General features: G+C 38.2%; 1 protein-coding gene across 3 annotated transcripts; it reads right to left on the bottom strand.

Moving 5' to 3' along the window:
* Positions 1-895: 895 nt before the first annotated feature.
* On the bottom strand, positions 896-21,269 carry miip (migration and invasion inhibitory protein). 3 transcript variants are annotated; one of them, XM_031905922.1, is made up of 10 exons: positions 21,150-21,269; positions 18,774-18,933; positions 16,469-16,885; positions 15,849-15,942; positions 13,399-13,510; positions 8,476-8,540; positions 7,182-7,308; positions 6,700-6,796; positions 3,090-3,215; positions 896-1,677 (listed from the first exon to the last, which is right to left on the bottom strand). In XM_031905922.1, exons 2-10 carry the CDS (start codon positions 18,912-18,914, stop codon positions 1,582-1,584), a joined length of 1,275 nt encoding a protein of 424 aa, XP_031761782.1. In that variant the 5' UTR covers positions 18,915-18,933; positions 21,150-21,269; the 3' UTR covers positions 896-1,581. The 3 variants fall into 3 exon arrangements, with proteins under 3 accessions (XP_031761782.1, XP_031761783.1, XP_031761781.1); XM_031905923.1 differs by having other exon boundaries at positions 18,779-18,933; positions 21,150-21,189; XM_031905921.1 differs by having other exon boundaries at positions 20,993-21,150.
* Between the last annotated feature and the right edge of the window lie 1,743 nt (positions 21,270-23,012).

Below are 23,012 nucleotides of genomic sequence, written 5' to 3'. Positions count from 1 at the left end.
AAATAAAGTAAATAAAAAAGGCATAGAATTTCACTCTGCAGGCCTGTGCTGAGCTCTAGTTTCGCTTTTAATATAACCAATTGACTGCATGCTTTGTTCAAAGGAATTTTGGCTTGGAGAAAGCACACTATTTGACATTAAAGTCAGAGTTGGACTTGGCCACCGGGAAAAGGCCCGGTCGGCCCAGACCCGATCCCTGTTGCGGCTTCCCCTGGCTGCCGATGTCCTCCCCTGAAGCGTTTCACTTACACATGCTCAGTGGAGGACATTGGGCAGTCCGACCCTGAATAAAGTACCTACTAACTAATTGTTGGCACTTGTTGTCTATAAATCTAGCAATCTAGTCTTTTCATTTAAAGGAACAGTAACACCAAAAAATAAAAGTGTATAAAAGTAACTAAAATATAATGTGCTACTGCCCTGCACTGGTAAAAGTTGTGTGTTTACTTCAGAAAGTCTACTATAATTTATATAAATAAGCTGCTGTGTAGCCATGGAGGCAGCCATTTAAAGGAGAAAAGGCACAGGCACTTAGCAGATAACAGATAAAACACTATTGTATTCTACAGAGCTTATCTGTTATGTATTGTACAGCGCTGCGGAATATGTTGGCGCTTTATAAATAAATGTTAATGTAATCTGCTATGTAACCTGTGCCTTTTCTCCTTTCTTCCAGCTTGAATGGCTGCCCCCGTGGCTACACAGCAGCTTATTATATAAATTATAGTAGTGTTACTGTAGCAAACACACCAGTTTTACCAGTGCATTATATTTTTATTACTTTAAAGCTCTTTTATTTTTTGGTGTTACTGTTCCTTTAAGAAATAAAGTTTTACCAAGTCCTTTCTTGGAAATTGCAAACATGCATATTGTAGAGACTTAGATGAAGCCACCATTACATAAACGATTTTAATTTCTCAGTGGAAAACACACATGGTTAGTAACAGTAGAAATATCACTAAAAGCCTGCACAGCTTACAGCATTTGTTTTGTTTTGTTTTTTTACAACCATACTAAGCACCAGCTATGTAAGAAAACCCATTTACTATGTGCCACAAAATGCTGGTTCTTCAGTATTTCTCGGGTAGAGGCTCACTTCAAGTGACATGCAAGACTTGTAGACTAATTAAGCACTACTTTCTATTGCCCAATTAATAATGCATCAATACAGCAGGTAATATGATTCTTTTACCTCAGCAGTAGTTTTTTGCAGCCCAACATTACACCAAAGAGATCAGAAACTTTTATTGCAGGCAAGATCACATTTTTAACAAAAACGCTGTGTTATTTATTACTGGCATATGCAGAACAAATCACTTAGAGGCTTCGACTAATTTTTTTTACAAATTTTGAAAGAAACATTTTTTGGGGGGCCTGAAACAATGATTTTAGTCTATCAATTACTGAGTGCAAACCATGGTCTTAAAATATTTTACATAGGTTTTAAAAATATTTTGTGAACATTTGTAACAGTCTGGAAGCAAGTTTATTACTTTAAGTGTGATGAGAATGATTAGATGTACAAATTCTCTGGAACAAATTGTACTCATGTCAATTTTTTCACCACTCTCTAAATATTTTTTAAGAGTTGGTCCTGTAGTTCTGTAAAAACATACAGCGAGACATATTGAGAAGATTTTCCGATCTTGCTCTTGAGGAATAGTAGGATGCGTTATCCTGAAGGTTAAAAAAAAAATAAAAAAATGATTTACATGGTTATGAAAGCATTTCAACTTTAAACTTTTAAACTTTAACTTTAAACATACTACAAACATGAAGCATTGTTTTAAAGAGAATGGAATGGAAACAAAATGGAAGGCCACAGGCACAGTTGCTGTAAAACCCAGGACTGGCAGGCCAAGAAAAATACAGGAGCGGCATATATGGAGGATTGTAAGAATGGTTACAGACAACCCAAAGATCACCTCCAAAGACCTGCAAGAACATTTTGCTGCAGACAGTGTATCTGTACATTGTTTTACAATTCATCTGTATGGCAGGGTGAGGAGAAAGAAGCCATTCCTGCAAAAGCTTTTAGACAAGCCACAGTCATTTTGGAACAAAGTGCTTTGGACTGATGAGACAAAAATGGAGTTATTTGGTCATAACAAAAAGCGCTTTGCATGGCGGAAGAAGAATACCGCATTCCAAGAAAACCACCTGCAACCTACTGTCAAATTTGGTGGAGGTTCCATCATGCTGTGGGGCTGTGTGGCTAGTTCAGGGACTGGGGCCCTTGTTAAAGTCGAGGGTCAGATGAATTCAACCCAGTATCAACAGATTCTTCAGGATAATGTTCAAGCATCAGTCAAAGTTAAAGTTACACAGGAGTTGGATATTCCAACAAGACAATGACCCTAAACACAGTTGGAAATCTACAAAGGCATTTATGCAGAGGGAGAAGTACAATATTCTGGAATGGATATCGCAGTCCCCCAACTTGAATATCATCAAAAATTTATGGGATGATTTGAAGCAGGCTTTCCATGCTGGGCAGCCATCAAATTTAACTGAACTGGAGAGATTTTGCATGGACGAATGGTCAAAAATACCACCATCCAGAATCCAGACACTCATCAAAGGCTAAAAGAAGCGTCTAGAGGCTGTTACATTTGCAAAAGGGGCTCAGCTAAGTATTGATGTAATATCTCTGTTGGGGTGCCCAAATTTATGCACCTGTCTCATATGGTTATGATTCATATTTTCTGTTAATCCAATAAACTTTTTGTCACTGCTGAAATACTACTGTTTCCATAAGGCATGTAATTTATTAAAAGAAAGTTGGAAAAAAAAAAAGAAAGGATTCATTATATCTTAGTTTGGATCAAGTACAAGGTACTGTTTTATTATTAGAGAGATAAAGGAAATCATTTTTAAAAATTATTTGCTTATAATGGAGTCTATGGGAGATGGCCTTTCCGCAATTTGCAACTTTCTGGATAACGGGTTTCCAGATAAGGGATCCCATATCTGTACTAGATTCTAAATCAAAAGTAAAATTATGCAAACTTTGTCAAATTCAGCTGAATTAAAGGCTCTACCTCAACCCAGAGAATTTATGATAAATTATTTTCTGGAATTTTTCTTACCACAGTGGAATTTTCACATGTTGATACAGATGCACCGGTACTGGGTTGCACTGATGTTTTAAGGTCCAAGCTGGTAACACTTAAATCACAAGATGGTACTGTATTTTCCCAGCCAACCAAACAATGCTGTTACATACAACAAAAATGTTGGTTATTAAGTCTAATATGCTATGCATATGGTAAATGAAAAAGGACAAAAAACAAAAAACAGACTAATATTCCATGTATGTGGAATCATAAAAACAATTGTTTTATATGTTATAAAGATCAGACAAGAGATAGGAAGCTAAAATAAAAAATACTGCAGGTAAAGGACATATCTATGGGGTCTTCAATCTATCAGACACAGGCTGAGACCATACTTTAGAAATCAAGCTTTTATATATGAAACCAATTATTTATGCTGCTGGCCACCTTGAAAAAAATTCATGGATAGGTAATATGTGGCATGCAGTGCACCCCTCTCTAAATCAAATGATGATGCAATGCATACCATGCATTTCCGTTTTGGGCAAACAACTTTAATGAGATTACTCATTATAAGCCACATCAATGTTTTTTTGTGTCATTGCAAGCTCAGATAAATTGTACAATTTACTTAATTCTTAATTGAAGCATACCAAAAAGTACATGTGGCCAGCTTTAGGGTAAAGACACACAGGGCTATTGGTTGCAGCTACACTGCTACAAAAATAGACAATGCTAATCATTTACTGATAATTGTCTGTGTGTATTAGCAGAGGCAACTCTCAGTATTGTCTATGGCAGGGTATTTTCTAGCGTTTAGTAGCCATAAGAAGTAGCTGCTACTAGTAGCTCTGTGTGTCTTCACGCTTACCATAATGTAAAGACAGATGGGGGCAATTAGTTGCCACAACTAAAAATACATTTGTGGTGACTAAAGATACAGGTCGCTGTGTGGTACAAGTTGCCACAGCATTTAGCAGTGGGAATTAGTCAACATGACTGGGTTTTAAATATTTTGGGGATTAATTGCCCCATATGTCTTCGCCCTAAGACTAATGCCACACATTGTGTGCTTTCCTGGAGGAATAAAAGCAGTATTTGACTTAAACTTAGATATGGCACTGAACCACCCAATGTGTGCAAACACTGGCAGGAATGGTGTCTGCCTGCATATGGGGTGGATTTTAGGAATTAAGGTATTTATTGAATTCATAAAAATGCCACAAGAAACAGAGAAATGCAATTACACTGAAATGAAATGAGAGAGAGAACAATTTAGATGTATATACAGAATATACCATGGATTTTCACCAATTATATGTAAAGTAGTCATGCAGCCATATCACAAAAATGTTTACAAGTAGGATAGAAAGACACAAGTTTACTAGCACACCACTTGGCACATAAAATAAATCTTTTTTAAATTTTAATTAAAAACACAAGATTAAAAAACAGGAAAAGAATAGAAAAATTAAGAGTTAAAATTAACAACGGGCAATCTTAGTACCTCTATATTTGCACACGGTCAAAACAGACCAACTGAATGTTCTGTTAACGGCTGGTGTTTCTTAATGTAATAACTAGGTTAGCAAAGTACTGCAGATTCCTAAAAATATAAGAACTGCCAGCAGAAATATTGCATTTGTTCTAAGTATCTCAATTAGGCTCGTGTCCTGTGCAGAAAGCAGTGCAGTAGTGTTACTATTTCATTCGCAACAATTGTTGCCAATACGATGACATACTAGGCGTATGCTAGTGTAGAAGCTATAATTTACAATATACCTGTGTAATTACAGCGAAGATTTGGTCAATTGTTTGGGGCACCTTGGCTGAGCAGTTATTTTTGGAGTCCGTATTTCGTTTTTTTGTGGCCCGCTCTCCTCGTATTTAGTCTCCCTGAATCTGACTGGTTGGTACTTATGGGGGCGAGATAGAGGGGGTAATAATTTTGAATTAACGACTCATCGATATAAATCATTAAGATACTCAGCCTGAAGCACCTAACTTGAATTTCTCTTTTTTGAGCTCCTAATTCCAGTTTCGGATGGCTCCCTCTCCCGGTAATCGGTCTCTGTGGATTGGATCACTTGATTTTCATAAGAGTGAGAGAGATGGGGCAATAACTCTGAATTAATAACTTACCGGTTCAATACGATCTAAATCATTTGTGGTGCCCAATCGGGGCTAACTCACTCAGGTGGTTGTCTGTGGGGAGTTGTATCGGGTATCTAAATGTCTGTCGGTGGGAGGTTTGTATCGAGAAGGGCAGATTAATTTGCTGGTAGTGATTTAATTGGGACTAATGTAAAATTCCCAGCAATTCCTGTTTAGACAGAAGCACCCACAACTACCCCACACTTGTGGTATACTTACCTGTTAGGACGTATGATTCACTTGCGCTGTTAATGTAGAATCCGATTAACCTGAATTTTAATAATATACCAATCTGCTATAAATAAGTAAGCTGAGGTAATTTTTAACCTCTTATATAACTCGTCAGCATAATTTGAGTTACTCCTCATGGTAGGACTCTTTGGGATAGACTTACCTCCAATGTGGAAATCATTTCCCAGCGCTTAAACTACAGTAGAAGTAACTGGGAAAGCTGCCAAACTTATCACAGCACTAGCAACAACTGTTGTGAATAAAGTTGTAACATTATTGAAAGTCTAAAACCACATTAGAAGCAGCCAGGAAGAGCTGCCTAGTATGTCATCGTATTAGCAACAATTGTTGCGAATGAAATAGTAACACTACTGCACGGCTTTCTGCACAGGACACGAGCCTATTGTTAATTTTAACTCTTAATTTTTATATTCTTTTCCTGTTTTTTAATCTTGTGTTTTTAATTAAAATTTAATAAAGATTTATTTTATGTGCCAAGTGGTGTGCCAGTAAACTTGTGTCTATCTATCCTACTTGTAACCGTAACTTACACATACTGTGCACCCAATACTCTTGTGCGAGGTTACCTTCACGACTAGAATAATCACAAAAATGTAGCATTATATCAAACCGAAAAATGGGAAGCCTTGCAATCCCAACTAAGGGGGCGTATATATTATGCTGTGTAAAACTAATTTGCCGAAAAAATGGAGTAAAAAGCTGTGTAAAGTAAATGGAAAAGGTCGCCGTCTGAAAAAACGTGTAAAACGTGTAAAAAACGTGTAAAAAATTACGCCGTTTTTACACGGCGAAGCCTGGTGATGTGTGCCGGATTTTCTCGCCGTTTTTTTACACAGCATAATAAATATGCCCCTAATTGTCGGAAGCAAATCATGGATGCAGTTAGTGCATCATCAAAATGAGTGGCTGTTATTAAGTGAGACAGGAGTGGCCACATCCCAGAAGTTTGATCAATGTGTACAGGGCATGCATTAATGAAAATCACCTTTTAAATCCTAGTACCACAACTCTATTATCTCACACGACAGTGTGCTCTAATAAAAGGGGTCTGAATATGGAGCCAGTGCCTGAGGTTGCACAATGTATTTTCTTCTAAATTGTTATACCTGACCCTATGGAAACTCACTTTCATGTGAACCTAACTTATTATGTACAGCACTTTCACCCCTATTCAGAGTTATATATTGCATTAACCATAACAGTTTGCAAGTAATCTTAGAAAGACATATCTACTTACTGATGGTAAGGCAAGACTGTCTGTTGGATCAAAGCTTTTTCTTCTGTGAGCCTTATATTTATAAGGGGGAAGAAGTGTTGCTCTGGGGATGCTGACACTAAAATAATGTATGCATTTTATAAATAATTAAAAAGAAAAAACAAACATCAAGGCAAATATAGCTAGTCATAGTACACACACTAGAAGTCTTCCAAACTTATAGCACTGTGTTTTTTAGGCAGTTTATAAAATATCTTTAATGGCTTCCAAAATAACTTCCCAGGCAAAGCAAGGCATTATAATATTGCACACTTGCATTATGTCATGACAACATATCAGATAATTAAAAGCAACCAGCACCACTGGCTCAACAGCTCATCCCACTAACAAGGGCTGTTGCAGGCAGTTGTAGTTAAGGAAAACAAAACCGAAACTACTTCTAATGTTAATATGGCTCTTTGGGTTATGCATCTAAACATGTACATAGGTAAGTCAGAACAAACCGAATATAAGCAGGTTCTTCTATGGTTGGAGGACATCTGGACCTGTGCTTTTTACATATTGGACAGGCAGATTCTGAGCCTACAGGAGAAGTAAATAAGCGACTGTTCACACGATAGCAATAGACACCTGATGTGAAAAAGGAAAAAAAACTTTCAATACAGATATAAAATTGTCCTTATATATCTCCATTGCAACATAGATATTTTCCATCTTAAAAAAAAAAATATAAAAAGTCAGCCTGTATTTGAAAGCTTAGCCTAAAGATTTAATTATGCCTCCCAACATTTTATATCTACGTCATTCCTATTTGAATACACATGTGCAGGGCCGCCATCAGGGGCCTGGGCGATGGCCACTTTAAAGGGGGCTGGAGGATGCTGGGGGGAGCCGCAGTAGGACGCTAGGGGTGAGCTGTGCAGATGCAGCAGGGAGCCGGGGCACATATCAAGAGGGGGGAACTGCAGGAAGTCTCTGGGGGGGGGAGCCAGATGATGCTGTGGGGGGGGGGGGGGAGCTGGAGGATGCTGGGGGGCCCTGGCTACCTATGTTTTAGGGGGCCCTGGCTACCAATGTCTGTGTGTCCTTTGTACTGATGGGAAGGGCCACTGGGGGGCAGAGCGTGGGAGGAGGGGGGCCCAGAAAATTTTGTTGTGAGGGGCGCCATGATTTCTGATGGTGACCCTGCACATGTGAATAGTGAGAGACAGCATTCTGCAACTAAATATACATTTTCTTTTTATACTGGAATAGTTGTATTGCCTTGATAAACATTTCTATCTCCATCACTATGTAATCCAGTTAATTGTTAATATTTCTGCAGTAATGTTAACAATGGGTTTTAGATAGGATCTTTGTAGCTGTGCAAATGGATCACAGGGTACAATGTCAGGTAGAAGTAATACCAAAGTAACTAAAGTAAAGCTAGTATAATGATCATCAGCCACAAAAATTCAATGTACAAAGTGAAGAACATTTTTCATTTACAGTAAATCTGCTGTTCCTGTTAATGATCCACTGACCCCCAAGAATTGGTTTAAAGTGTGTGAGAGTTACAGTTCAGTCCAAAGACCCAATTCTCTTCACTATTTTGCAAGGGCCCACCTGAGAAAAAAATAGCAGTGTTTGGCATAAAAGCAGGAGTTAGCATACCTCTCATATCCATAGTTCTACAGGATTTAAAAGAGAATTAATACACTGGGGATAGGCAACTGGCAAGTACTAAAATCACTAAAGTAGCAAGGGACAAAGGAACCTTTGTGTTTGTGTGTCTTTTTCACTGAAATGTAATCTTACACTCATGTGTGTCAATGATGCAATCAGGCTCGTCTTCGGACAATGAGGTTTCCTGAGCTTCTGGCCTGCAAATTAAAATATTAACATTATAGTGCAGAAAGATCTTGTTATAAGATTTTAAAATCAGGCCTTTCTAATCTATATATGTTGATGTACAGACCCTTCTATTGAAACCCTATAAATACAATTCCTTTTCTTTTGATTTATTTAGAGAACACAGAACAGTCGAGAATAAACAATATGCAGTGCCATTCCCAACCGGTAGGAAGCCCTAAACAACCAATCTGCATGTGTGAACAAGCATGCTTATGTGTGGGCATTGGTTGATGGGTTAGGGGCGGTTTTGGACCAACAGTCAGCCTGGAGGTAGGGGGGGGGGGGGGGCGAGTGGAAGAACAAGGGCCCAGACTAGGTGTAGGCAACAGGAGAGGTATGTGCCTATCTCCCCCTCCACTGTTGCACCCTAGGCATATGCCTTGTCTACCTAACCCAAATTTCAACCCCAACAATATGTAGCAAGATGCTATTTCCCTGCCCTGCAATCCTACTAATAGATCACAAAAAGTAATTAGCCTGCACCACTGTAAACCCCCCTCCCAACGCATACAGCCCCATTTTCCTTACCTGTTCCCCTGCCCCTACATCTGATGAACTGCTGACAAATTATAAAAGTACTCCTATGCTCCACCTACCATACTTTATGTTAGGAATCATAGTACCTTGTGCTACCCTTATAATGCAAACAGGCTATGCTATCTTGACTGGTCCTATGGTTTGGTGGCAAGAAGTGTACCTAAAAAAAAAGGTTAGTCTAATATCTCAGATGTACTAAACATCTGTCAACCCAAAAAGCTATTCCAAATAGCAAAACAACTTTGAGCAAAAATAATTTACTTCCATTATATAAATTATTTAAATCTGGTTTCCTTCAGTCTTTGAATTCATAATCACAGCAAACAGGCAAGTGCCTTTTGTAGGCAATGTCACTAAGGCAAGTTTTGTATCACACCAAATCTTGTGTATCTACCAGAATGGGAGATCAAATACCTATGCCTGTGCATAAACTACACAATTATGGACCATGGCTGATATATCAATCGGCTACAGGCTCTTTGCCAGGGATGGGCTGCACCTCAATGATGATGGGGCAGCTGCTTTGGGGGAAAAGATGGCTAGAGGGTTGGAGGAGATTTTAAACTAGGAGTGGGGGGGGGGAAGGGTGCAGCAGGAAATTCTGTGGTAGACAGGATAGATGAGGTAGTGGGCATAGTAAGGGAAAATGGGGAAGGAGACTTGCTTCGGGATACTGATAATGGCAGGGAGGCCCATAAGTCCATAAGTCATTCTCACGCTGGTACCAGTATTAAATGTATGTTTACCAATGCAAGGAGTCTGACTGGTAAAATGGGAGAGCTGGAGGTACTGGCGTTGGAGCAGAAATATGATGTGATTGGTGTTGCTGAAACTTGGTTGAATGAGTCTCATGACTGGGCAGTTAATATTGGGGGTTATACATTGTTTCAGAGGGACAGGGGCAATAGAAAAGGAGGAGGAGTGAGCCATGCTGATTACTGCTCATAATGCCATTCTCCACTACATAATTTTGAATGTGATCCCTTAACAAGCCTTCAAATAACTTGCCCACCACGGATGTCAAACTTACAGGCCTATAATTGCCAGGCTGAGATCTTACTCCCTTTTTAAATATGGGAATGACATTCGCCTTCTTCCAATCCCTAGGTACCATACCTGATGAAAGAGAGTCTGAGAATATCAGAAACAAGGGCCACTGCAATTCTGCCCCTAGCTCTCTCAGTACCCGAGGGTGTATTCCATCTGGCCCAGGTGCCTTGTTTACATTTATCTTGTGTAACCCTTTAAGCACCATATACTGTGTCAACCATTGTGTAGTTGGAGCAGAGGCAACAGTGCAGCTATTGGGTGGGACTTGGCACTCTGGCTCCTCTACTGTATACACAGAAGAAAAGAACTGGTTAAGCACATCTGCCTTTTCTGTATCCGCTGTAACCATATTGTTATTATAACTCAATGGGGCCACACCCTCAACCTGCATCTTTTTACTATTAATATACTTAAAAAACTTTTTGGGGTTAGTTTTGGCCTCGGCCGCAATGCGCTCCTCATTTTCTATCTTTGCCTTCCGGATTGCTGTTTTACAACACTTGTTATAGTGTTTATAATCATTAAACGCTGCTACTGTCCCCTCTGACTTATATTTCTTAAAAGCTTTCCTTTTTTTCCCTATTAACTTCTTTACCTCAGAGTTAAGCCACATAGGGTGATTCTTAACACTTCTACTTTTTCTTATTAATGGAATGAATTGAGAACAGTAATGATTTAATATCTTTTTAAATGACAACCATTTCTGCTCTGTGTTTTTATCAGAAAACACAAAGCCCCAATCTATGCCCTGAAGCGCTGCCCTTAAGGTGCTAAAATTTGCCTTCCTAAAATTCAGTGTCTTTGTTGCACATAGCAGATAACAGATTAAACACTATTGTATTCTACAGAACTTATCTGTTATCTGCAATTTAACCTGTGCCTTTTCTCCTTTTTTCCAGCTTGAATGGCTGCCCCCGTGGCTACACAGCAGCTTATTATATAAATTATAGTAGTGTTACTGTAGCAAACACACCAGTTTTACCAGTGCAGAGCAACAGTGCATTAAATTTTAATTACTTTAAAGCTCTTTCATTTTTTAGCGTTACTATTCCTTTAAGATAAGAAGTTGCTGGAATCACAAGAAGATCTGCTTCCTCATCAGTACAGCACCGCAGTCAGAGATGGTTTTTAAAGTGGACCCGTCACCCAGGCATAAAAAGCTGTATAATAAAAGTCCTTTTCAAATTAAACATGAAACCTAAATTCATTTTTATATTAACACATCCAAACCCATTATAAAAGCATTTAAAAATCCCAGCTGACAACTTTAGCTTTCCATTCAGCACTACCTAGATGTCACTGCACATCTCACTTTTCCCCTCCCTCCTCATCATCTAATTGTGTAGTCAGTGCATGGCTTGGACATCTGATACCCCATTCTAGCACAGAAACAAGATTTTGGCATGATACAAAGCTTGCCTTCATAATGGTGTCCACAAAATGGCTGCTGCCTGCTTGCTGTGATTGAGTAATTCCAAGACGGAAGGAAACAAGATTTATATTATTAATATAGAGTAAGTAAAGTTTATTTTTGCTCAACTAAGAATATAGAAAATAAGTTGGAGTTATTTCTTAGGGTGACAGGTCCCCTTTAAGCAGGCTAGTGCAGGATACAGAACAAATAGGTCTGTATTTTGCCTCTACACCAGCGTTTTTCAACCACTGTTCCACTAGTGTGCCGCGAGATGTTGCCTGGTGTGCCGTAGGTGAAGACAAGACTCCCCCGGTCCCCTCTGGGACACCTTCCACTTCCTGGCTCCCTGATGCCCGGAAATCGTCACTGCCTGTGACGTCATCCGGCATCGGATCCAGGAGGGCGGAGCAACCAGAGAGGAGAGGCAGCACTATCCTGCCCTGGCACAACCCGACCGGGGGGAGCAACTGCCCAGGCCCTGCCCCGACAGACCAGATCCACCAGGGGCCAGGCCCATGCACAGCCGCCCTACTCCCCACCGGAGGACAATCCCGGGACACCCCTGGATGCCGCAGCCTGATATGTAAGAAAACAATTAATAATAATATATATATAATATAAAATTTTTGTGTGTATAAACAAAAAAAAAAAAAAATCAGTGGGGGGGTGGGTTTGTGAAGAAAATGTCCCGGAAAATACTTTCTTTGTGTTTATTTGATTCCTATTCAAGAGAATTACTTTATATATAGTCAATTTAGGCACAGAGTTAAATTTTTTAACATTTTCTAATGGTGGTGTGCCTCGTGATTTTTTTCATGAAACAAGTGTGCCTTTGCCCAAAAATGGTTGAAAAACACTGCATCTAGCAGGACAAATGTCTGAACACATGGAGATAGAGAGGAAAGTTAGAGGGCAGTGGAATACAACAGTCATCATGTCCACAGAAATAGACAATCCAGGCTGGAGAAAAGGCAACTTGCTCAAAGCTGTAGGAGATACAGCAGACATTTAAAAAAATAAGGGGTTATATATTTAAAGGAGAAGGAAAGGCTAATAAAGAGTCAATCTGAAGCTGCAGGCATACCTTCAGTTCTCTCAATAGTGCCCTTAAGTCTCCCCATATTTCTCCCATTCAGATGATCAGAAGCCACATAGGAAAATAAAAAACGCTGAGCTCTGTAAATGCCTCGCTCCTGCACAGAGACCCAGACCAGCGTACATGCTCAGTTTGTAAGACTATGAGGAAGCTTTCTGCTGATTGGCTCAGATCCACATTTCTACGGGGGGGGGGGGGGGGGTGAGTTCTTAGCATTCTTGAGGGAGGGGGGAGCAGAAGAGGGGAGAGAGAGAGGAGAGAGCCGAGTGTCTCTGGCACAGGACAAGAAATCTTTTAATCTTTTGACAGCATTTCTGTTAGTTCTTGGTAATTACATAACCTTTCTGATAAAGCTTACTTAGATTTTACCTTTCCTTCTCCTTTAAGTAAGTAAATAGCAAGCAAGGGTTATAAATCTGACATCCAGATTAAAAATGGCTCTGGTAGAAGGTAGAATTATCACTAGCTGTCAAAATGCCCAAAGCTACACATTTATTTTTATTGGTGCACTGTTGTGGGATTTTAAAGGGCTGCATTCTTTCTGCTCTAGAAACAATTATTCAGAAATATGCAGAAAACGAATATATTTCTTTGTAAACCAACATTATCTAATCCTATATTTGACAGAGTGCAATGCTATAAACAAATATGACAATTTAGTTATATTCTGAAAAGTTTCTTCATTCTTTGTTAAAAACCTAAATCACAAAAAAAGCCACTGGTAACTCACTTCGTGTAATATTCATGCAAGCATTCTTCTCTGTTCACGCGTCGAAACTCATTTATATCTGAAAAGAACTGCTCTGACTTATTGGCTATAGGTGATTCTACTTCTAAAAGCCCTGAAGAAAAAAGAAAACAAACAAACAAGAGATTATAGGGTTTATTCACTAAAGTGCGATAAAACGAGCGCTATTTATAGCATGCGTTAAAACTTTTATCGCGTTTTAATGCACAATTCACTAAAAGGATATTTGCGTTAATTTAGACACGATGCTGTTTGCATTATTTAAGTCGCGCAGACTACTTCCGTGCAGTATTTGACGCAACGCGCGCTAATTAATGCAGCACGCTACTTGTCGCATGCGCTAATTAACGCACATGCGCTACTTATCGCGGGCACGCCATATTAGCCATACACACCATTACGTTCGGAAAACTACTTTTTTTGAAAATAACCATTTCCCTGCAAACATCACTCTAGGGCCAACACATACTTGAATAAATCACACTGCAAAGTCCATATTGTGTTGCCAAAAGCTCATGAATTGTACTTTTCTATAATTACCGCCTGCCCCAAGTAGGAGTTAATTTTCGCATAGACTAATGCGATATTTAGCGCGTCTAAGAGTTTGTGAATCACGCGTTAGTATTTTCTGCACGAGAATCAACGCAATGCGGTAAACTTAACGCATCTGGTTGTGCGCTATTTAATATGCGACTTAACGCATGATATAATACTTTCGCGAAACGCGCTTTTTTCACGTCAATTTTAATGCAAAAAAGCATGCGAAAAGCATTATCGCACTTTAGTGAATCAACCCTTATACTGTATATGTATAAAATGAATTAATGTATGCTTTAGACCAGTGATCCCCAACCAGTAGCTCGTGAGCAACATGTTGCTCACCAACCCCTTGAATGTTGCTCCCAGTGGCATCAAAGCAGGTGCTCATTTTTTAAATACTAGCTTGGAGGCAAGTTTTGGTTGCATAAACCCAGTGTAAAGCCAAACAGAGCATTCTATATGCTACCAGTCCACATAGGGGCTACCAAATAGCCAATCATAGCCCTTATATGGCACCTCCAGGTACCTTTTTCATGCTTGTGTTGCTCCCCAACTCTTTTTACATTTGAATGTTGCTCACGGGTAAAAAAGGTTGGGGATGCCTGCTTTAGACTTATGTTCAAAGCCCTATTTAGAGTCCAAAATTTCTTCAGACACAAGGTTAAAAGATGAGTAATTCTTATAGATTATTAAGTCCTGAACAAGAAATTGCTTTTCCACTCCCAAACCTTTCTGATGTTCAGAAAGGTTCTGTTCTGTGCTACCCACAAAACCAGCTCCATATGAAAGATAACTAAGGATATTATTTTATAACATTTTTTTTAAAGAAAATATATAAATTGATAGTGTTTTTTTTTTCACTTTAATTGACTTAAGGATCCAACTTGATGGTTAGTTTCATAGTCATGTTAGTACTGGGAAAATGTTGGATACAATTCAGTCAGAATTTATCTTATGAATGTTGCAGGCAAAACTCCATTAACATAACACGACTGCAGGTAAAGGAGCACTACTATTGACAAGATGCATGAAATAGGGCTATGCTAATCAACAAACTTGCCAGATTACTACTGCCTTAAAAAAGTTTAAGTATATTAAAATCCTGTTGTGGTTAAGGTGTCCTAACATACTACAGTATGTAGTGCTCTACTTAAGAAGTCTTGTGCACAGTTTCAAAACTACTGAATGTGTTACATTCTTTGAAAATACATATAGAGGTATGTGATTAGTGCTAACAATTAATTGACATTTCCAGTATCAGCAGAAAATTGACAGGTTCTCTTTAAAAACATGGAGATCAAGGCAATAATCGACAGGCAATAGTACACTTTTCTGGTCAACTATTAACAGAAAAATGGAGTATGGCATTAATATTTTTATAGTGACACTGTGCTTACATCTGCATAACTTCAAATATTACAGACCAAACAAAAGGAAAGGTGGCCCAACACATGAAGATCTGCTGATTTGGCAAGGTTACCAAACAAGCAAATATATTACCTTTATGCCCATCTTGAGGTAGGTGATATTGCATCACACTGATGGGATGCAGGCTGTCGAGATAAGAACAGCATCAATGTGCAACGCAAGGGATTCTTAAATCCGTCAGATAAACATCTGGCCAGAATTTCAGCTAGATATAGGTCGGACAGGCCCACCTAAGGGGGCCCATACACAGGCTGACAGCCAGTATATGGCCACCATAAGTTACAGAATGCATTAGCATAACTAAAACAGAATACTGGGAAATGTGAAAGAGTCAACAGGCAGCATAAGTCTGTACACCCAAACAAGTGCAGGTTGGAAAATATCAGAAAACTCAGAAAATGTAAGTTAAAAACATCTGAGAAACAAATATTTTTATTGCCGAACACATATATCTGGACACTTACCAGCTATCCAATCATAGCCTAGGAACGGACGTGGTGACCAATTCAGTGTTTTGTCTGTGTTATCAGGCAGAAATGTAACATGTCCAAAATCTCGCTAGAAGGGAAAAACAAAAACAAAATGTTTGTAGCTAATGTTTGTGCTAATAAAAAACACTGCAGTTTGGTAATACTGCTTGATTTATTTGTATCAATTGGTTAAGCCTAGTTAAACTATAATTCCTGCCAGTTTACATGGCTGTTGCCTAATATATCATTGTATAGCTAATTTATGTAGCAAGTTCTTTGAACAGGAAGGAAGGTAACAAACAGTTACTATATATTTTCCCCAAGCACAATGAAAAGTTTTTTTTTTGTTTTTCTTATACATAGCACATAGCATATAATTAGGGTTGCTCAAAATACTTTAGGAATAAACAGTAAATATACAGGTATATTTATTTTAAGTTTTGCATATATCGAGATATTACATGTTCTAGGGCTGTATATCAAACAAAACATTTACAAACAGTTATTTTTTATTACTATTACTTATTATACTACTTCAGACTCAGAATATTCTTGTACTATGCAGTACTAATTTCTTGTTAATATAGTAACTTGGTTTGTTCACGCTTTTGTACCTTTGAACCTTTGTTCCCTGGGGTCAGGAGAATGGATTTGGGAGTTCTGGGTTCTTTATTTTTGATGTTGCCTTCATCCATTAATTGGTCAGCGTACTGCAGACCAGCAACCTTACACAACTCAGCCGAAGTGCTTGCCTGTGTTACAGGTTCTGAAAAAGCCTGGTGTTTGCCTGAAAATGTTATTTTTTCATGCTTTGAGTTTCTGTATTCATTATGTGATTTATGATTGTTTGTAGGCTTTGCAATAAATTCTTTTTGTGTTGGAAGCAAAACATAAGAGTTTTTTTTAGATGAACTCAGAGCTTCACGAGCAGCTGAAGCTTGGCCCCGAGTGGTAAACATAGTAGGATCTTGATCACTGTTCAGGCTTCTTTGCATACTAAAAAGTTTGATAGGAGTCTGTGCTTTATTGTCCTTAAAAAAAAAAAAAAATTACATTTAATATACATTTATGTGTTTTGGTCCCCCTGGGACATTAAAGAAATTGGAAGCAATTTGTTTTTTTTTTTTAAACACATATATACCTACTCCCTATTCAAAAAAAAAAAAAAAAAAAGACTTTAACATTACACTTTCTTTGTGCAATCATGCTTTCTTCGCATGGTGTCAGTACAGTATATTAGGTGAAAACATTAAACGAAACATATGTCCTTATCGTCATAAAACGTATCAATCAGAAAATCTCAACTGTAAAAATTAAACAGCTTCTACTGTACAATATTGCTATTATTGAAAATTAGATTCATGTTACCAATCCACTAGTTAACTTACAATGTTAATCTGCAAAATTCATTTTAACTATATCCTTTATGTTAGATGTAAATCTTCATGATAACTTTCATTGACACAATCAAAAAACAAGTAAGCACCAATTACCTATTCAAACCCATAGGAGCTACACGATCCAGTCCATGGGGCACATTTACTAATCCACGAATCCGAATCCCGAATGGGAAAAAATCGGATTGGAAACGAAAATTTTGCGACTTTTTCGTTGCCGTCGTGTTTTTTCATATTTTGCACGATTTTTTCGTATTGAGCAATTGTAAATGGCGGAAAAACCTATCCGATTTTTTCGCGACGGCGGCGAAAAAGTTGCAGAAATTATACGATAAAGTCATAACGGCGACGAAAAAAATTGCGGGACATACGGAAAAGTCGTGACGGCGACGAAAAAGTCGCAAAAATACAGATCACTGCGAAAAAACGCGTTCGGGCGCTTTCGGTACGTTCGTGGATTAGTAAATCTGCCCCCATGGGTTCAGAAGGCCTCATGTTTAATCGATTTGTTAAGAAGATCACCTTTCTTCAGTGCTGGTATATATATATATATATAGACATGCATTTAAATGCTGCTGGTACATTTTTAGCCTCAAGCCAATGTTTAGCAACCACCATATATTCTGTTTATTGTTGCCTTCTCTATGGTTCTAGAGCAGCTCTAATGCTTGCCCTATGCATTGATATTTTTTTTTTAGGTTGCCTGTTTGTGTCTGCTTGTTTTCCTTCAAATACAGGAACCCACATGGACATTTAATAATGTAAACTACCCCTGTAGTAGTTAGTCATCATATGTTCCTGTAGCACTGAAATCATAAAACAAGGCTACATTGTTTTAATAGGATAAGTACATAAAAATTCTGAGTGAGGAGAGTCTCTGATCACCAACTGTTCTGGTTGTGCTTAAAGACCCAGTTTGTGAACGTTAACCTATAGTGTACTCAATTTGAGGAGAAATAAGGGATTTCTTTCTATGGATTAATTCTAACAAGATCTAATTATATACACATTATAATATGATAATTCGTATGACTTAAATAAAACAGTATTTGAATTAATATTTATACAGATGCTAAATTGCCCCAAAGAAGTTGGCCATAGCAACCAATCAGATATATTTTGCTTTTATTTTCCAACTGGTGGTTGACTGAGCAAAACTACTTGCTGATTGGATGCTATGGGCAGCTTTAGAGCACAGGTATAGGATCTATTATCCAAAATATGTGGCCTAAAGTTAGCTAAAAAAAAATGTAAACATAAAATAAACCCAATATGCAGCTTAATTCGCATAAGTGTAAAGGTACTGTTATATTATAGAGAAAAAAAATGATTTTTAAAAATTTCAATTGTTTGCTTAAAATGGAGTCCATGGGAAATGGTCTTCCCATAATTTGGAGCTTTCAGATAACAGATCCCATACCTTTATAGCTATGTATACAGGTCCAATAAATCTGTTACAGTTAACTGTCTGCCTTTCAAATGCTACAATGATGTATATTTAATTATCACTGAAAATGGTCACCTTACAACAATGTTCACCACGAAGAACAGTTTTTGCTTCTTCTGTTGACCACTTTCTAAATTCATCCTGTTTTTCTTTCAAGCGATTTAGAAGGCACTGATTTGCACTTCGCAGTTCTTCAAGTTGAATTGAAAGGGACATTTCTGAAGATGTTTACAATCTGCATCATTAGAGAACAATATTAAAGTTAATAAAGTTATAGTAAAATTAAAAGGTTGTATTTGTTGATCTAGAACCTACAAATGTATGTGAGAATTTGTATATATTTATATAGCACCACAATTGTATGCAGTGTTACACAAGGTGTAAACCATTTCTTGGCAAAAAATGTTTACGAGATGTATTCATCATACAGGTATAGGATGTATTATCCACAATGTTTGATATATGTGGGTATTCTGGATTAGAGAGCGTTCTGTAATTTGCCTTAAGCCTGTACCAGGTAATAAACTCAATTAGGAGTCCATAGGAGGCAGCCTTCCTGTGTTTCCCAGATAACAGGTTTCTGGATAAGGGATCCCATACCTGTATACTTCTATAGAATGCCATGAATGAAATTTGACCCATTTATCTTCATGTATAAGAACTAAACCCATTTTTTTTTTCTTTTACAGACAGCTGCAAGGGCAAACAAGGTTTTGAGCTGTATTAAAAGGGGTATAGATTCACGGGAGGAGGGGGTTATTCTTCCCCTTTACAGAGCGCTGGTAAGGCCCCATCTAGAATATGCTGTTCAGTTTTGGTCTCCAGTGCTCAAACGGGACATTATTGAGTTAGAGAGGGTCCAGAGAAGGGCAACTAAGCTGGTAAAGGGTATGGAAAGGCTCAGTTATGAAGAAAGACTGGCCGAGTTGGGTCTGTTTACACTGGAGAAGAGGAGCTTAAGAGGTGACATGATAACTATGTATAAATATATAAGGGGATCATATAATAACCTTTCTAATGTTTTATTTACCAGTAGGTCCTTCCAACGAACACGAGGGCACCCACTCCGTTTAGAAGAAGGGAGGTTCCATTTAAACATTCGGAAAGGATTTTTTCAGTGAGAGCTGTGAAGTTGTGGAATTCCCTCCCCGAATCAGTCGTGCTGGCTGATACATTATATAACTTTAAAGGAACAGTAACACCAAAAAATGAAAGTGTATAAAAGTAATTAAAATATAATGTGCTGCTGCCCTGCACTGGTAAAAGCTGTGTGTTTACTTCAGAAAGTCTACTATAATTTATATAAATAAGCTGCTATGTAGCCATGGAGGCAGCCATTCAAAGGAGAAAAGGCACAGGCACATAGCAGATAACAGATAAAACACTATTGTATTCTACAGAACTTATCTGTTATCTGCTATGTAACCTGTGCCTTTTCTCCTTTTTTCCAGCTTGAATGGCTGCCCCCATGGCTACACAGCAGCTTATTATATCAATTATAGTAGTGTTACTGTAGCAAACACACCAATTTTACCAGTGCAGGGCAACAGTGCATTATATTTTTATTACTTTAAAGCTCTTTCATTTTTTAGTGTTACTGTTCCTTTAAGAAGGGGCTGGATGGATTCTTAGCAAGTGAGGGAATACAGGGTTATGGGAGATAGCTCTTAGTACAAGTTGATCCAGGGACTGGTCCGATTGCCATCTTGGAGTCAGGAAGGAATTTTTTCCCCTCTGCGGCAAATTAGAGAGGCTTCAGATGGGGTTTTTTGCCTTCCTCTGGATCAACTAGCAGTTAGGCAGGTTATATATAGGCATTATGGTTGAACGTGATGGACGTACGTCTTTTTTCAACCCAACTTACTATGTTACTATGTTATCTGCTATGTAACCTATGACTTTTCTCCTTTTTCAGTGACAGCTACCCCTATGGTAACACAACATCTTATTTATATAGACTTCGTAGCATTTCTACAGCAAACACAATCTGTACCAGTAGAGGGACTCAATGCATTTTAATTACTTTAAAACATGTTCCTTTAACTGTATGTAGCTAATTACAAAGTTTTCAAACAGTCCTGCAAATTGCCCCCATTACTTTTCCACTAAGTTCTAGAATGTTATTACTCAGCGGTACTTTCAGATAATGGTCTTGGGGTCGCCGTAAGTTGTTTCATGTTTCAAATGAACACGCGTCCAACTCTTTGCTAAAAGTCCCCAGAACTATTTTCATACAAAGACTAACGTTAAATCAATGTCAGAAAAGCTAAGGTAGTAAAAGCCATTAACCAAACCTCGCTTGTTGCAGCTACTGAACCGATCGGTGCTGTTTTACACATCGGCCACGTGTTTTTAAAATTAAACCTGTTTTTCTTCTAAACTGATACACGTCCCTTATCTTGGTCTTTTACTGTCCTTCAACCGGCACCGCACACAAGAAACTCTACTTGCCTTAACCGTATCAGTGATGCACATCTTAGGAACAGCGCAGTGTCGCCATTACGTTTTACTGCTCGTTGTTGATTGGTTGAGTTGAAACCGCGGTTTCTCCCGCGTTGTAATGGAGTAACGCTAATTGCGTTGTCATGGATACCGTTCAATGCAAATCTTTTAGCCGGAAAACTAGCATTTCTTTTTTTTAATACTCGTTATATTGCTATATAATACGCGTAATAACCTTCAGCAGAACAGTTACATGGCGAGGTGATCCGAAGAATGTAAGGGGAAAGGGAAAAGAGGTTCTTAGCCTTTCTATGTTATTTAATATGGCGTCTTACAATTCCTCATCTCTACTTGACTGGGTGTTAACCTTCTTATTTAAGAAAAAATAAATAACCTCCATATTGTATTTGCTCCTAAATAATTTTATTAGCATGGCATATTGTAGGAAGTTAAAAGCACCTTAGAAAAACAATGAGCAGTATGTGTACTGAAGTGTAGTGTGTGGTGTATATGTGTACATGTATGTTGGAGTGTATGTGTCTTGCATGTCTGTACACGTGTGTGTATGTTTATGTACATATACTCGTATGTAGACATGTATTTGTATATGTATGACTGTATGCGTAAACAATTGTATGTATATGTGGATGTGCATATGAATGTGTGTACATTTTTGTATGTATTTGTATATGCATATATATATATATATATATATATATATACACATTTATACATATATGTATGTACACATGTATGTATATATGTGTACATGTATTTATGTATGTTTGTGTACCTGCATGTTTATAGTTACAAAGGGTTGAAAAAAGACTTTAAATTCAACCCATCCAAGTAAACCCAGCACACACAACCCACACCTACCAATCTACACACTCACATACATAAACTATATATACAGCCACTAATACTAAGGGGCACATTTACTAATCCACGAACGTCCGAAAAGCGACCGAATGCGTTTTTTTCGTAATGATCGGTATTTTGCGATTTTTTCGTAAATTGTCGCGACTTTTTCGTAGCCATTACGACTTGCTCGTAAATTGTCGCGACTTTTTCGTAGCCATTACGACTTGCTCGGAAATTGTCGCGACTTTTTCGTAGCCGTCGCACCGAGTACGAAAGTTTTGGATTCAGTATCGTGACTTTCCTTGGGCCAGGTTGGAGCTGCAGAGTGCCATTGAGTCCTATGGGAGGCTTCCAAAATCATGCAAAGTCGCGAAGGTTTGCCCGCCTTTTACGAGCGCTCAATACGAAAAAGTCGCGACAATATACGAACAAGCGACAATTCGCGCAAGTCGGAACGGCTACGAAAAAGTCGCGACAATTTTAAAAAAAGTCGTGATGGCGACGAAAAAAATCGCAAAAATACAAAAAAGCCGCAAAATGTTCGTTTCCAATCCGATTTTTTCCCATTCGGATTCGTGGATTAGTAAATCAGCCCCTAACTGTAGATATTAGTATCACAATAGCCTTGGATATTATGCTTGTTCGAGAACTTATCCAGACCCCTCTTAAAGGCATTAACAGAGTCTGGCATTACCACATCACTAGGAAGGGCATTCCACAGCCTCACTGCCCTCACCGTGAAAAACCACCTACGCTGCTTCAAATGGAAGCTCCGTTCCTCTAATCTATAGGGGTGACCTCTGGTGCGTTGATCGTTTTTATCGGAAAAAAGAACATCCCCCATCTGCCTATAATCCTCTCTAATGTACTTGTAAAGTACATATATGTATATGTTTTTATGCTCATATGTATTTCTACATGCTTGTATATGTATGTACACTATGCTCATATGTATGTGTACATGTATGTATAACATGTATATGACCATGTATACAAGTATATATTTGT

This window comes from Xenopus tropicalis, chromosome 7 (genome assembly GCF_000004195.4).
Source record: "Xenopus tropicalis strain Nigerian chromosome 7, UCB_Xtro_10.0, whole genome shotgun sequence".
NCBI classification, from domain to species: Eukaryota; Metazoa; Chordata; class Amphibia; order Anura; family Pipidae; genus Xenopus; species Xenopus tropicalis.
This window is presented reverse-complemented; position numbering and strand designations above follow the sequence as displayed.

Excerpts from the sequence above, each read along its gene's own strand:
- miip (XM_031905922.1), bottom strand. The coding sequence starts at position 18,914 with ATGTCCCTTTCAATTCAACTTGAAGAACTGCGAAGTGCAAATCAGTGC. Across the intron at positions 8,541-13,398 it reads TTGCATGAATATTACACGAA|GCCAGAAGCTCAGGAAACCT; the intron begins GTGAGTTACCAG and ends TTTAATTTGCAG. Across the intron at positions 6,797-7,181 it reads GAAGAACCTGCTTATATTCG|TGTCAGCATCCCCAGAGCAA; the intron begins GTTTGTTCTGAC and ends ACATTATTTTAG.